This window comes from Peromyscus californicus, unplaced genomic scaffold (assembly GCF_007827085.1).
Source record: "Peromyscus californicus insignis strain IS unplaced genomic scaffold, ASM782708v3 Scaffold_23__1_contigs__length_62951481, whole genome shotgun sequence".
In the NCBI taxonomy this organism is placed as follows: domain Eukaryota; kingdom Metazoa; phylum Chordata; class Mammalia; order Rodentia; family Cricetidae; genus Peromyscus; species Peromyscus californicus.
Window position 1 is genome coordinate 15503960 of NW_026294534.1, and position 14033 is coordinate 15517992.

The 14033-nt window shown below is 51.9% G+C and overlaps 1 protein-coding gene across 1 annotated transcript in view; it reads left to right on the forward strand.

The window, feature by feature from the left end:
- Positions 1-12360, forward strand: part of Ank1 (ankyrin 1) — a 185519-nt gene extending 173159 nt beyond the window's left edge. Inside the window, exons 41-44 of the mRNA XM_052751837.1 lie at positions 2195-2278; positions 3216-3281; positions 3560-3684; positions 10149-12360. Of these exons, the coding sequence (XP_052607797.1) occupies positions 2195-2278; positions 3216-3281; positions 3560-3658 (249 nt within the window). The 3' untranslated portion in view covers positions 3659-3684; positions 10149-12360. The remainder of the gene's footprint in view (positions 1-2194; positions 2279-3215; positions 3282-3559; positions 3685-10148) is intronic.
- Positions 12361-14033: the final 1673 nt, after the last annotated feature.

Genomic DNA, 14033 nt, shown 5'->3' on the forward strand with positions numbered 1-14033 from the left:
CTCTCACAGCCCCTGGACTCTTCTTAGCTCGGCTATCATGTTCTCCTTCGACCTGCAATTGTTGTTGTGTGGGGATCTTACATTTCCAAGCATTTTCCTGCCGAAATGAAGCCGTTTGGGGTGATGGACGTGGGAAACCTCTTTCATTTACTTAACCTTTCCACTTAGACACACGACGGCCACCTCCTTTACCGGTGTCCTTCAGGTAAAAACGGGAAAACTAAAGATCCTAACTTGATAGGACGGTGGTTGTGTTCACCTGTGAAACAGGCCGGTGCCTCCAGGGCAGAGCACACTGCAGTAGTGTGTGCCCCAGTTACTCACAGTGGCTGTGTGTATCAAGCACTGTAGGAGCCACACGGCCTTCTGGAGAGCAGCCAGGAAAACACAGTAATCCCTGTTCCATGAGTGAAGACATGGAGGCCCGGAAAAAGGTGACTGACTGACTCTCCCAAGCCCTCACAGGGGCGATCCGGAGCATTAGTTTACTAGGCCCCAAGGCTGCGTTCTTTCTGCTGGGGTGGGCTAGTGATGCAGAAGGCGAGATCCTCAGCTGCTGCTGTGACTGAGTGTGTGGGTCAATTCCGCGAGCACAAGTGTGCTGGGAGTGGTTCCTCCCCTGTGGCCTGAGAAGACGCTTTGAGATGGGCCCTAAATAAGCACGAATTGCATGCTGAAAGCCTTCAGGACTCACAGGAATGACAGACCGGCTTCCCAGTGGCCCAGGACCTTTTCACTTGACAGAGTCTGAACAAATTGCTCACCTTTAGGGGTGTTTTTAAATGAATGCTTAACTTTCCTGGGTATTAGCTGGTCCAGACTCCATCATTCCCATCACTGCAACAGCTGCCCATGGAGACGCAAAAGTAGCCGCATTCTTGGGATGTCATGTTTTATGGAGTCCCTGAATGAGAAAGTTGCCTTCTGGCTCCCATAGGCAAGGCTGGTTTCCCTCTCTACGGTGACTCTGACATGCGCTTCTGAGTCCAAGACACAACACCTGCTTCCCCACATCATCCCGGTTGGACAGCAGCAGCTGGCGTGCGAGCTAAAATTATAGAAGGCTGACGTCCTCTGGGGTGTGAGGAGAGATCCCAGGCTGTTTGGCAGGAAGGACACTTGGGTCATGTTGTCCCAGCTAAGGGAGTCACTCGGGAGAGATTATTTGGTCTCCTGTTTAGAATAAGGGATAAAGAGCAAAAAGAGGCCGAGACAGAACGGAAGGGGTTACTGGGGGCCTCAGGAGTCCAGGAGGAGAATGAGAAATTGGATCTCCATAGCAGCTGGGCCCCTGGTGTCCCTGGTCCCTGGAGGGCCAGGCTGGTGAGGAGAGAGAGGAGAGAAGGATGTGGACCTTCATCACCCAGCTCCTGGTCACTCTGGTATTGCTGGGCTTCTTCCTAGTCAGCTGTCAGAATGTGATGCACATTGTCAAGGGCTCCCTGTGTTTCGTGCTGAAGCACATTCACAAGGAGCTGGACAAGGAGCTGGGGGAGAGCGAGGGCCTGAGTGACGACGAGGAGACCATCTCCACCAGAGTGGTCCGCCGACGGGTCTTCCTGAAGGTAACCCCAGGCAAATGGTAGGCTAGGGGGCTGGACCTAGGGTGGCGGAGGACCGTCTGAGGGGATTCTCTGGTGCGTGCATAGGGTGAAGCTGAGAGAATACCAGCTCAAGCCAGGAGATACGACATGCAAAGGAGACCAGGAAGACCTCTTTGCATTCTGTGCTGGGAGCCATAGCTGCATATGGTACTTGCTCAGAACCACCCCAGTACCCAGCATTGAGTAGTAGAGAAGCTCAGCTCTGGGGCTCAGGATGCCTGATCTCATTCCATTGGTATAGCCAACTTTGGGACTCCAGCCACCGCCAGGGCAGGGATTGTCTGTGGCATTCTCTCCCATACTTTCCTGGGGGCCTTCGGGAACTTGCATAATCGCCCTGTATTGTTGCCATTACAATGGTCAAGCACACGAAGGTCTCGGGAGCTCTGGCCCCAGTCTGTCTCAGGGTTCACGGCCCCACAGGGTGCTGCGACACTGTGGGAGCCCTTGTTTGTCTAGGGCCGTCGGCTGAGCTTCGGGCGTCACTGGACACGGCTGTTGCTACCACGGTTCTTTTATTTCTTCAACTTCCGCTCTTAGTGCAAAAACCCCACTCACCCGTCTGGGTCTCTCTCGTCTTCTCATTCCAGGGAGATGAGCTTCAGAATATTCCAGGGGAGCAGGTGACGGAGGAACAATTCACAGACGAACAGGGCAACATTGTCACCAAGAAGGTGAGTGCAGCACCTCTGAGTTGGGGAGAAGCTGGTGGGATTCAAAGCTGAAAGGCAGAGGAACTCAATACACGCCTGCTTCTTGCTGCTGCCCTAACGGGGGGGGGGGGCAGGCTGTGGCCACCACCTCAGTGATTCGGGGTAACTCGGGAGAGCTGAGACCTGTGGGTCCTCTACAGTCGGGACACTGAGGGCCTTATAACCTCAACGCTTAACTCAGCATGAACAGTTCCAGCTGCCCTATTCCAGAAAGATAGTTCCCATGAAACATACAGCTCTAGTCCTGTGAAGGTTGGCCCTGAGATGAGCTATTAGAGAACAGGAAACTGTTCCCAAGACCTCCCTTAGCAAAAAGGGTGTAGGAACTCATCAAACTGACGGCACACATCCATCAGCATGATAGGTTCGCGTTGCCTGGCAGGCATTGCCCCATAAGGCAAAGGAAGAAAGCAGGAGAGGGAGCGTGTGTGTTTCACGAGGGCTGCCGTTCGCATAGGGGGCCACGGCCCCTATCTGTCCTTGCCCCTTCCTAAGGGCCTGAGACATGATGTATGTTCATCTCCCATCCTGGATAACTGAATACGGAGCAGGTGAGTGGAGCAGACACAGAGAGGAGAAGGTTGCCTCTGTCCTTAGGCATTGGAGAGAGATGATCGTCAGCACAAACTTCTATTCTGAGAAGCAGAATGGGATGCTGAAGTAGCATAGCTCATGGCCAAGCCAATGGTGGATGAAACCTGCCCACGGTACTCGCCAAATTCAGGCTCCCCTGACATTCCCCATAAAGGACTGTGGAGAAAGGCTTCTTCTTGGCCCCTGATGGACGAGAGACAAGAGGCCATTGCTTCTCCCCCTGATGTCACCGCTGGGGCCTTGTTCTTCTCAGACTTTGTCCTGATGGTTTGCCCAGCCCTCCTTCTCTTCCTCTCTTTTCCAGATCATTCGCAAAGTCGTCCGGCAGGTAGATTCCTCCGGTGCCATCGACACCCCGCAGCACGAGGAGGTGATTGTTGAGGGGCCCCTGGCGGAGCCTGGGGAGCTGGAAGATGATATTGAGTCCTTTATGAGACTTACTAAGGTACTGAGGCGCTGCAGGCCCCTGGAGGCCGCAGCGATTCGCCTCTCCTCCCCTCTGCTCCGGTCTGCACATGCTGGCCTTTGGTGACCTTTCCGGGACGGTGTTCCCACATCCTTCTCGCGTCCCTTTTCATCTTCCGCCTCTTTTTTTCTAGTCTGCCTATGTGATTCCTACTTTCTGTCTCTGGTGCTGTCTGTCTCCAGGTGGAGCTGAGAGGGAGTGGACTGCAGCCGGACCTGCTAGAGGGCAGGAAGGGGGCTCAAATAGTGAAGCGGGCCAGCCTGAAAAGGGGCAAACAGTGATCTCTCCTCGAGTAGCCCCTTGGGAGGTAACGGTGGCTTTTCTTGTCCTTCCCGGCATGGTCCTTGATGAAGTAGCTGCTTGCTTCTCCCCACCCCATTCCTTATACCAGCCACAGTTCAGAGCCACAACCCGACTCTCAGACTCCCACTCCCCAAACTAGTCTGTCTCTGCCCCCCCCCCCGGATTTCTTTTCAAGCAGATACATTTCCTTTGACACAGATCTGCTGGAGAGTACACAAATTCAGGGCCTTGGTTTTATTTTTGCTTGTTTATATTTTCTTTTGTCTTTTTTTTTTTTTTTTTTTTTTTGGCTGTGTTAATGATGGAGCCCAGAGCCTCATGGATTCTAGGTATGGATTCTGCCTCTGAGCCACACCTCCAACCCCTGTACAATTTATTTTTAAACGGAGTCTCTCTATAGAGCCCTGGTTGTCCTGGAACTTGCTATGTAGTCCAGGCTGGCGTCTAACTCACAGAGATCCAGTTGCCTCTGTGCTGGAACTAAAGGCGTGTGTCACCACGCCCAGCTGTCCCTGTACAGTTTTAAAATAGGGCTTTGAAGTGTGAAACCAAGCAGTGGGCTCTAAAGTTGGTGGCCAGGACGCTGCAGAACACACAGGGACAGTGTCAGACCTGTGATGTCTCACTATGTGTGGCCAGAAAACATGCCAGGCCTAAACCCTAAGCCCCGCTAGGGTCTAACCTACCGTAGCTTCAATTCTCTTCTGTGAACAAGGCTGCCCCCTTTGATGTCTAAGAAGGAGCTAAGTCAACAGGCCCGAGGGTGGGTGATATCGTCTCTGAAAGTCAGGAGGGTCTTCATTGCTAAGGGCTCCACTAGTGCGTGACGGGTACGTGCCAGGGCGGTGGGCCGAGGAGGGGTGGGCCAGGGTATGCAGTGAAGCTCTCCGGCAGGCTGCAGCGTGAGAGCTTTGGCAGCCAGCTCTGACCTTACCCTCCCTGAGGGGTCCTGTACTGAGCTGCCCCGAGGTCCTTCATTGTGCTCAGCTCGGGGCAGCTCAGTACAAGACGCATCGGGGTGGGAGACAGCGGGGAGCAAGGAAGCGTCACAGCCCCCTCCCCCTATGCCCAGCACCTACCGGGTTATTACCCCCCCCCCCCCAGAACTCTCAGGGCCCAGCTCCAGAGCCAAGTAGCAAGCAGTCACTGGTTTCATGTATTCTGCAAAAAGCAGGGCCCACACTGCCTCCCGGGCCATCAGAAGTGCTGACTTGGTGCTTCCCAACATATCTCAGCACTTGGGTAAAAATGAGGATTGGCAGAGCTGATAGGAGAGTAAAATTAGCCCTGACTTCTCAGCAGCTTTAAGGAGGTCACAGCATTAACCCTGGCACTGCCGGGAGGGTGGTCCTGCCTGACTGTTGACTTAAAGGCCAGGATCAGCTCTGATGTGCACTTCTGTTTGACTCGGATTTGACCAATGTCCTGAACAGGAGGAGGCAGGTAGCAAGAAAGCAGGGCGGGAGGAAGAGAATGTTTTCATTAATCGGCTGTCGCTGATCTACAAAGACGTTAAGATGCCCCTCCCCCACACACACACACACACACACACACACACACACACACACACACACACACACACACATACACAGAGAGAGAGAAAGAGAGAGAGAGAGAGAGAGAGAGAGAGAGAGAGAGAGAGAGAGATTAGATTACCCACCAGACCTCATGAGTTTAGGAGTCAGGAATTCTGGGCAGCCTGGTTCTGGGACAGTGCTGAGCCCTCTGCCAACAAAAGGCAAAGGGAGGTACTACGTGCCCGGGGTGGCAACACCGAAGTGAGTGGGGCTGCAGGCTCCTGCCAGGTCCATGAGGGTTGAAGGGCAGCAGCGGGAATGCTCTGTCCTCAGCAGGAAGCTAGTGAAGGGGCTTCAGGCTCTGCTCCTACCATCATACTGTATGATTATTACAATCATACTGCCCCCACCTCACAGGCCGTCCGGCCAGTCCTCACTGTTCCTCCTGATTTCCCTACTTGCTAAAAGTTACTCGAAATCCGAAGGCAGCGCTGGGTGCTCCTGTGCTCAGTCCTTCACAGACACACAGATGAGGGTGACCCCTGAGTGAATGGCGTGCGTATTTCCCGCCTCCGCCTTGTTCCAGTTTTATACTATCCTTTATTTTTTTTTTAATCTGTCTAGTGCCACAGCGCATTTTTGTGCTCTTCCGTGGGTATCTCACTGTTTTTGTTGAAGTTCTGTCTATCCAGGGAAGATGAGTTTTTAAAGCTTCCCAGGGGCTCCGGCGTTAGTGGAGATGAGGTCAGTGTGAGTGAATGACCCATATACACCTGCAATCTGGCATCTTTAAACAGAAATACACACACAACATTCAATATGCATATGGTGATATAGTCATTCAAACAGAAAGACACATACAACATTTAATGTGCACATGGTGATATAGTCGTTGGTTGAGGAGAATGTGACCAGAGACTGACAAGAACCTAGCCTTATGCTTCCCTGGTGAGCAATGACTCAGTAGTCACTGTTCACACTTTATATGTTCCTACTGTTCATCCCATGTTCATACTTTATAAACCAGAGCTACTGTGAATAACGGGAAGCATCTTATTTGTTTCCAAGCATGAAAGCCAGCCTTGGGATCTAGAGTTAAGGCCTGGATCCCCCTCTTCCCACCCTAAGTCACTCATATCCCCAACTTCCTACTCAAGGAAAGATGAAAATAGTCTCTTCTGAATATGTGTTATATATCCATAAAAAACATGTGCAGAACTGGGTGTGGCTCAGCGGTAGAGCACCTGCTCAGCATGCCAGAGACCCCCAGGTTTCAGTCACAGCACAGGTGTGGCGGGTGCACAAATAATTAACCATGAGAGGTGTTGTGTCATGAGGAGTAAATAAAGGCGTATGTACTGTGGCATTCAATTAGTGGCAGATTTTATTTGTATTGTGACTCAGGGCAAGTCAATTGACCTTCCTTAGCCTCAATGTTTCTGTCCATGCATAGCAATAATGCCAGTTTTTTCCTTGTAGAGCTGCTGTGTGGTAACAATTGTGCTTATTTTAGGGAAAGGGCTTTACATAGTGAGAGCTCAACAATACCCTTTCTCAGAGTGTTGTCCACATCCCCTCCTAAAGCATTCTGGGGTCTTAAGACACAGACTCCTGGGCTGGGACATAGCTTAGGAATAGAAGCTAGCTATCCTGTAAGAATTTCCGTTCTCTGCTGTAGGATGATTATTATGCATATTGCAAGTTGAGTTGTTATGACTGATTTTGAGCCTTCTCTTTAAACTTCTCTCAATCAAATAGCCTGGTTATAAGGATCATATCTAAAAAGTGGCCGAAATGGAGGATAGTGAACTTGTTTAGAGAGGTAGAGCGCCCACTGGGAGGACTCTGCAGCCTGGTGAGCAGTGTATTGCTGAGCCTTGTTCTGATGCTAACCATCGTGCCCTGCGTTGGAAAGGCCGAGAGAGTGAAGAGGCAGGCTGAAGGAGTGGAAAGTTGCTGCTTAGTCAAGGCTCAGGGCACATGGCAGCAGGCGGCAGGGTGTGTACCACACCTAAGTGTTAAGGTGCCAGGACCGTTGGGAAGACTGGCACACAGACAGTGATGCAGCCTTGAAAGGGTACTAGTTCTTGATACCCTCTGCATGTGCATGGCTGCACCCTCCAGGACTCTCCAAGGTGCTGAGGGAGGAAATGGCTCTGTCTTCCTTTTATGGGATGCTTTCCATGCAAACATGGTTTCAAGACTTATCCAAGCTCGGACAATAGAATATTTTAATAAATCCGATCTGTTTCGATGGGAGGATGTAGGGAGCCATGCTCGGTTTTGCTTTGTTTCAACCCAGAATCTGTTCTCATATCCAGCCACTTCAAGGACATCAGAGTGAGAGGTAGAAGGAGATGGTAAGAGTTGTGACATCAGTGTGGAGGCAGGTACCACAGCAGAGAGAAAAGAGGTGCGAGGTCCTGGCCACAGGGGCACTCTGGGCACACCGGAGGGGCCGTTTCCCAAGCTTTGGAAGGATGGGCCTTTTCCAGAGAGTGGCCAAGGGGAGGAGGTACGGTGTCAGGAGAAATCCTGCCTATAGCCTGAAGGCTCATGTTACCTCACCCCTGCTCCACCAGCTGCTCCTGTCTCTGTTCCGCTTGAGTCTCAGTTTACCCAGAAACAAATGGGGTGTCCATTCCAAAAGGATCTCTCAGGCTTGATCTTTCTCCTCTGCTTGGGACCTGGCAGTAAAGAAGGTGGGAAATCATAGCCCGTGTGTCTAGAACAGCAGATCTCACGTTGTCTCTCATTGGAGGAATGCTTAGCTCCAGGGTAGGCACTGTAGGGAATGTGAAGAAGGGGCTCCCACCCAAGTGCTCATTAACGAGCCAGAGCAGCCACACAGCTGCTTAGAAGAAAACACCACTTAGGCAGCTGCGCTTCTCAAGAGCCAGGTACTCACAAGCCCAGAGTGCTCCCTGCCCAGAGTGCTCCATAGACCTGTCATTAGCGCATTCACGCATCGCAGGGATCTAATGTGGCAGGTCCTGCTGCGGCTCCCATTTGACAGCAGAGGAAACTGAGTTGAGGAGCAGCTAAGTAAGTTGGCCACAGTGAAGCAGCAGCCGATAACAACAGAAGCAGGATTAAACGGGACCAGTCTGGCCTCAGAATTCCTGCTCTTGACCTTGGCACTCTACAGCGAGCATCTCTTAACGAATGGGTAGTGGTGGGAAGGGATGACCTGAAGTGCTGGAGGACAAGTCTGAAGCAGGACAGAAGTTGAGGAGGGGAGACGACAGCCTGGAGGGGAGAGCTGTGGCCTAAAGCAGAGAGAGGGGCCATGGGAGCACGCAGTCTAGAAATGGGACTGAAGGAGAAGGCAGCCTTCTCAGAAGAGGCAGAATCTCACTTTTCAAGTGGCAGCTCTCTTCCACCCAGCAAAAGTGCTTGGCTTTTAGTTTTCATAGCTCGAGGCAAGGCATTTGGCCTCCCTTCCCTCCCCTGGGGAACCATCCAGGGATGAGTCACATTGGTCATGCCCAATATACCTCCCCAGCTCTGTCACCTACAGAGCCCAGGACAGCTCCATGCCTGGAACAGCTCTGCCTCAGAATGGCTTCCAACCTTTGTGTGCCACTTCCCAGAACACCATCAACTCTCACCATCTTAATGGCCTCCTCGGCCATGCCTGGTGGATCACACCTGTCACCTCCACACTCAGGATGCTGAGACTGGATGATTGCCGTTAGGCCAATCTGGGATAAATAATGAGTTAGGAGCTAGCCTGGATTAAAGAATGGGCCCCTGTCTCAAAAAAAAATAAAGAAATGTCCTTCTCTTCTTCACCAGCTCCTAGGTCCCCATAGATAGAACATTTAGAAGACATGAAGTTATCTGGGCGTGATGGCATCTGCCTGAAATCCCAGCACCTGGGATGCAGAGGCATCCTGGGATGCAGAGGCAGGAGGTTGGAAGTTTCAGGCTAGTTTGAGCTGTGTAACAAGACTTTGTCTCAGAAAAGAAAAATTAAGAAAAGAGGAAGGAAGGCAAGAAGGAGGCAGGCCTCTCAGCAGGCTGGAAGGTAAGACCATGGGGGGCAGGACTGGTGCCTTGCTGTGAATCACGGCTGCCAGGTTTGGACTTCACATGCAAAGCTGTTCCTTCCCAACTTGAGATGTAATATTATAGAGAGAATGTACCTGCCTTATGAGATCTCTCTACCACAGAGTCAGTCTACGCATGTGAACAGGAGCCAGGGGTACCTGACAGTGAGAGTCTGTGGATAAGAGCCAGGGGAGCTTCAAGATCATGAGTTCCAAAGACCAGAGCTTCAAGGTCATGAGTTCCAAAGACCAGAGCTTCAAGGTCATGTGTTCCCAAGACCAGAGCTTCATGGTCATGAGATCCCAAGACCAGAGCTTCAAGGCCATGTATTCCCAAGACCAGAGCTTCATGGTCATGAGATCCCAAGACTAGAGCTTCAAGGCCATGTGTTCCCGAGACCAGAGCTTCATGGTCATGTGTTCCCAAGACCAGAGCTTCAAGGTCATGAGTTCCTGAGACCAGTGATCTTGTCCAGGGCAGGCATAGAGCAGACATCAGTGTTGTGGGCCCACCTGAACTGAGAGCGTAGATGCACTACAGCCTAGCCTAGCCTTTTTCTTGGCATAGGACCCATCACAGAAAAATGGTCACTTTTTAAGCACAAGAATCTACTCTGTAGATTTTCTCCCAACCCCCTGGCAGCACATCACCTTCTCTGGCCCCCTGTGTAAGGTTCTAAAGAGCTCATCCACTCTGTACTAAACAGTGGAGGCTGGCTGGCTTCGTAAGATGAAGCACCTGGGTAGAGAACAGGGAAGGGTGGGTGGTGTTTGGGGTCGGTCTCTGCCACGACACTCTCAGCTCACTGCTTTGCTTGGGGATCCTGCTTCTCCTGGTCTGCCCTGCCTAAGAAGGAAGCACAGGACTCTTGAGTGACTCCTTTTTCTGTGTCCTGCAGGATCACACCTCAACACCCAAACCCTGAACTCCACACACTCTGTCATGCACACGGAAGGAGACCTGGACCAGAGGGCTACTGAAGGGTCGCACGTGTCCTAAGATCCCGGCATGACCTCTGTAAGGGGCTTCCTTTAGTCTCGTATCCGCATGAATGACTGGCTGTAGACGCATGACCTACAGTCTCCAGTCCTGCCTCTAGCGACTATGGATCTCTGTGGGAATCAGGACAAAGGCCGCAAGAAGAAGGGAGAGGAGGAGTGAGGGAGAGCAAGCAAGCCCCAAAGAGCACATGGGTGCAGACGTGAATAAGGGCTCTACTGTGGCTGGGGTGGTTGGTTAGCGTTTGTTTGCTTTGTTTGTTTGTTTGTTTTTGATTTTGACTTCGACCTCATTTGTAAGAACCTCACATGATCATTCTGGAACGGGAACACTGAAAACTGGGTGTGAAATCAGTTTAGCACCATCGCCCCATATCCTCGTGTGTCCGTCTCCCACGCCTGCACACAACACGTGCCACTTGTAACAACCTCCCCTGCCCCACTTCCCGGTGAAGGGACTGCTCTTCCCAGAATGACATGACACAGGTGCACACATGCAGGTCTCCCCTTCACTCAGTCCACACTGATTTTACTGTGACCTCTGAAGCTGTATGGATAAACTGGATATATATATATTTTTTATGTTGTCACTCAGTTTCAGTATTTAATCATCTTCCAGAAGAAATCATTACCCTGAGAGTGCATTCGGGGTTCCTTGTGTTTAGAAATTTGAAAAGTGAGGCAAGGAGCCCCCCAGATTTGCTGTAGGGCTCAAAGGGAGCCAGGGCCCCATCTCAAAGTTCTCTGCTGGGGAAGGGCCTGTGGCTGTCTGAGGATTGCACCAGCATGTTCAATGGAGAGGAGGTTTTCTAAATCGTCAAGCACTTCTATAATAGTCTGTGTTCAAAGTGTAAACTGTACAGTAATCAGCCTTGTGTATATGAAAACAATAAATACTATGCAAACCAATAGAAACACGTTAGCAGTATGTACAAAGCCCTCAACAGCTCAGCTCCCGAGGAGGACTTCTCCAGGCTGTGGGAGGAGCTCAAGGCTGTCTTCCACTGAAAGAGGAAGGGAGTAGGGCTGTGAATGTACCTGCCAGTTCCTAGGTCAGACCACCCTGAGGTCTCCCAGAGCCAACTTGGTGCTTGAAGTGCAGGTGGCCGCAGGCTGGAGGTCCTGGCACAGACACTGGGCTCAAGCTCCGACCACCGGCCCAGCGCAAGGAGAGCCGGAGCAGGATAGAGCTGCTGACCAGGAGGAGGCTGAGGAGAGACCCTCTTCTATCTAGACTCAGGGCCAGGCCAGGAAGGGACCCCTCAACTGGCTGGTCTTGCCTTGGAGCCCTCAGGGAAGAGCCTTAACGTCACACTAGAGTCTCCTGCAGAGGGAGGCCCGAATCAGCACAATCCGGCTCCGCCTTGCCCGGGCGGCGCCCCCTAGGGCCAGGAAAGAGACTGGCAGGCTCTTCTCGCTCTCCAGGAGCCACTGGTGGACGGCGCGGTCACCTTCCTCGCCTGCCGCTCTTCGGAGGGGCGTGGGGGGTGTCGTCAGGACACAATAAAAACCTTCCAAGTAGCACAGACGCCCCTCCATGCCCGTGCCCCCACGCCCTGGAGGCTCGCCCCGGGGCTCCAGCCGGCGTGCGCTCCAGCCCCGGGCGGGTGTAGGGAATGGGGGCGGGGGATGCTGTAGTCCGCGGGCGGCCCCGGGAGGGCTGGGCGGGCGAGGACCGGCGCGGGGTCGCCCCGCCTCGCCCCGCACCCTCTCTGTTCCAGGCCGCCGCCCCAGTAGCGGCTCTTAGCGCCCCGCGCGGCCCGGCTCCGCTTTGGCACCCTCCGCTCAGACTGGCTTGGCTGCTTGGCACGCTGCCCCCCGCCCTCGGCGGCATGGCTGCGCGCTCCCGTTGCTAGTAGGAGCTGTTTAGGAGGAGTTTGGGGTCTCCACTTGATGCCTAGAGAATGCTGCAGTCTGCACCTTAGACGCTTTTTAGAAGTTTTGAAATGACCTTGATTTTTTTTTTTTAATTGTTATGAAAAACGAACTATGTCTTGGCTCTCTCACATGCTCTGTTCCTGAGAGAGACCACCCCTCCCTACTCTGATGTATAGACCGTTCTCCCTACACCAGCTAAACAAATGTCAAATTAATAAAGAAACTGACTCATGACACAGGTCTCCATCTCCCCTTCTTGGCTCATCTTTGAGAGTTTGAGGTGCTGCGGCAGGGGTGTAGCCTGGTGTGGAGTGTGATGGAGTCTGGTGGGTGGCATCAGGAGACACCTCTCTCTGCCCCTAAAAGGAGTCCACCAACGCCCAGCTCCTGGAAAGCCTCTTAATCAATACCACCCTCCCTAGAAGCCCCCAGAAAGAACTGACAAACCCGCCATCGAGAGACCAGAAGAGGAGGGGGCGGTACTGACCCTACAAACCAGAGAACCTGTCCCGGCAGGCAGGAGACATTCACCAAGGGAAGCTGCCAGACTCTGCCTTCGCTAGAGAGAGGAAGTGATCCCTGCTCCAAAGTAGTTTCCAACACTTTGCGCAAAGCTGAGCTCCACACTGGTGGTGGTCCCCACTTTGTCACATGGAGAATAAACAGTGTCCCTTGCATTTGTCGCCTGAGGTTACCAGACAACACACCCTTATCGGCTCTAGCGTTAAATAAGAGTTGAATCATTTGCAGCAAATGTCCGTCCTAACTTCTCATATTAGGGGGTGACCAAATCTTTGTCCTCCAAATCTCTGGTGCACGTCAGTCCCACTCCAGCCCAAGCTCTCAGTCAGACCCTGGAAGCCCAGCAAACACTCGCTCCTGCACTTGTATTCCCCAGGGGGGCTTTGAAACACTTGGTTGGGTGGCTTGTCTGGGAATCTGGAATAGCTGGCGCATGGCCTGGGGCCAACCTAACTAACGTAAACCATTAAGAACTTTTCCCTGAGGGCTTAAGTCCAGGCAGCTGAGGAGTGTGGTCATCCAGACAGACAAAGATGGGCAGGTGAGAGCGGACATTAACCAAAAATTAAGAAAAACTGGAGAGAGAATGTTTCAATAGTTGCTGAGCACTAAAATCAGTTGAAGGCACACGGTAAAGAGGTAATTTAAAAAAAGGACTTGAACACATTATGGTTGATGACTTAGCGGCTAAAATCACTCCGACAGGGAGAGCCCCCATTCCTGATCGGGTAAGAAGGAACTTCCATGAAGAATAAGAACATCACTTGCTCCGTGGGCCAGGCTTCAGGGGTAAACTAGAATGTGGTTTTTGTGGGTTTGGTTCTGAAAGTAAAACTGGTCATAAATTAGAAATCAATTTCCCAAAATAAAGTCCTTCTTTTTGTACAATGCTTAAAAAACAAACAAACAAAAACCCACTTTTTCTCAGGCTGAAGAGATGGGTGTCAAGAAACCTGTCTTTGGTTCCTAGCACCCACGTTGGGGGGCTCACAACTGTTTTTAACTCCAGCCCCAGGGGATTCAGCATCCTTTTCTGGACTCCTCAGGTGGACCCGGATGGATGCGCGTGCGCGCGCGCACACACACACAATCTTTAAAAAAAAAGAACTCTTTTTCATGATTTTTAAAATCCAAACTTGCAAAAAGAACACGTCCCCTTTATAAAATTCCTTTCTATTCCCTCATCCAAATCACCAGCGCCATAGATAGCACTGCTGACATCACAGTCAAATTGTTCTTGGCAGACCAGCCTTCCCCACCTCAGCCCTCTGCTCAAAGAAGGCTAACTAAGAAAAGACTCTCATCTCTCACCTGTGAAAACACAGACCCCCAAACAGTAAGAGTGACTTCCCCAAAGCCCAAGTGGCTGGATCAGGAAGAGCTCA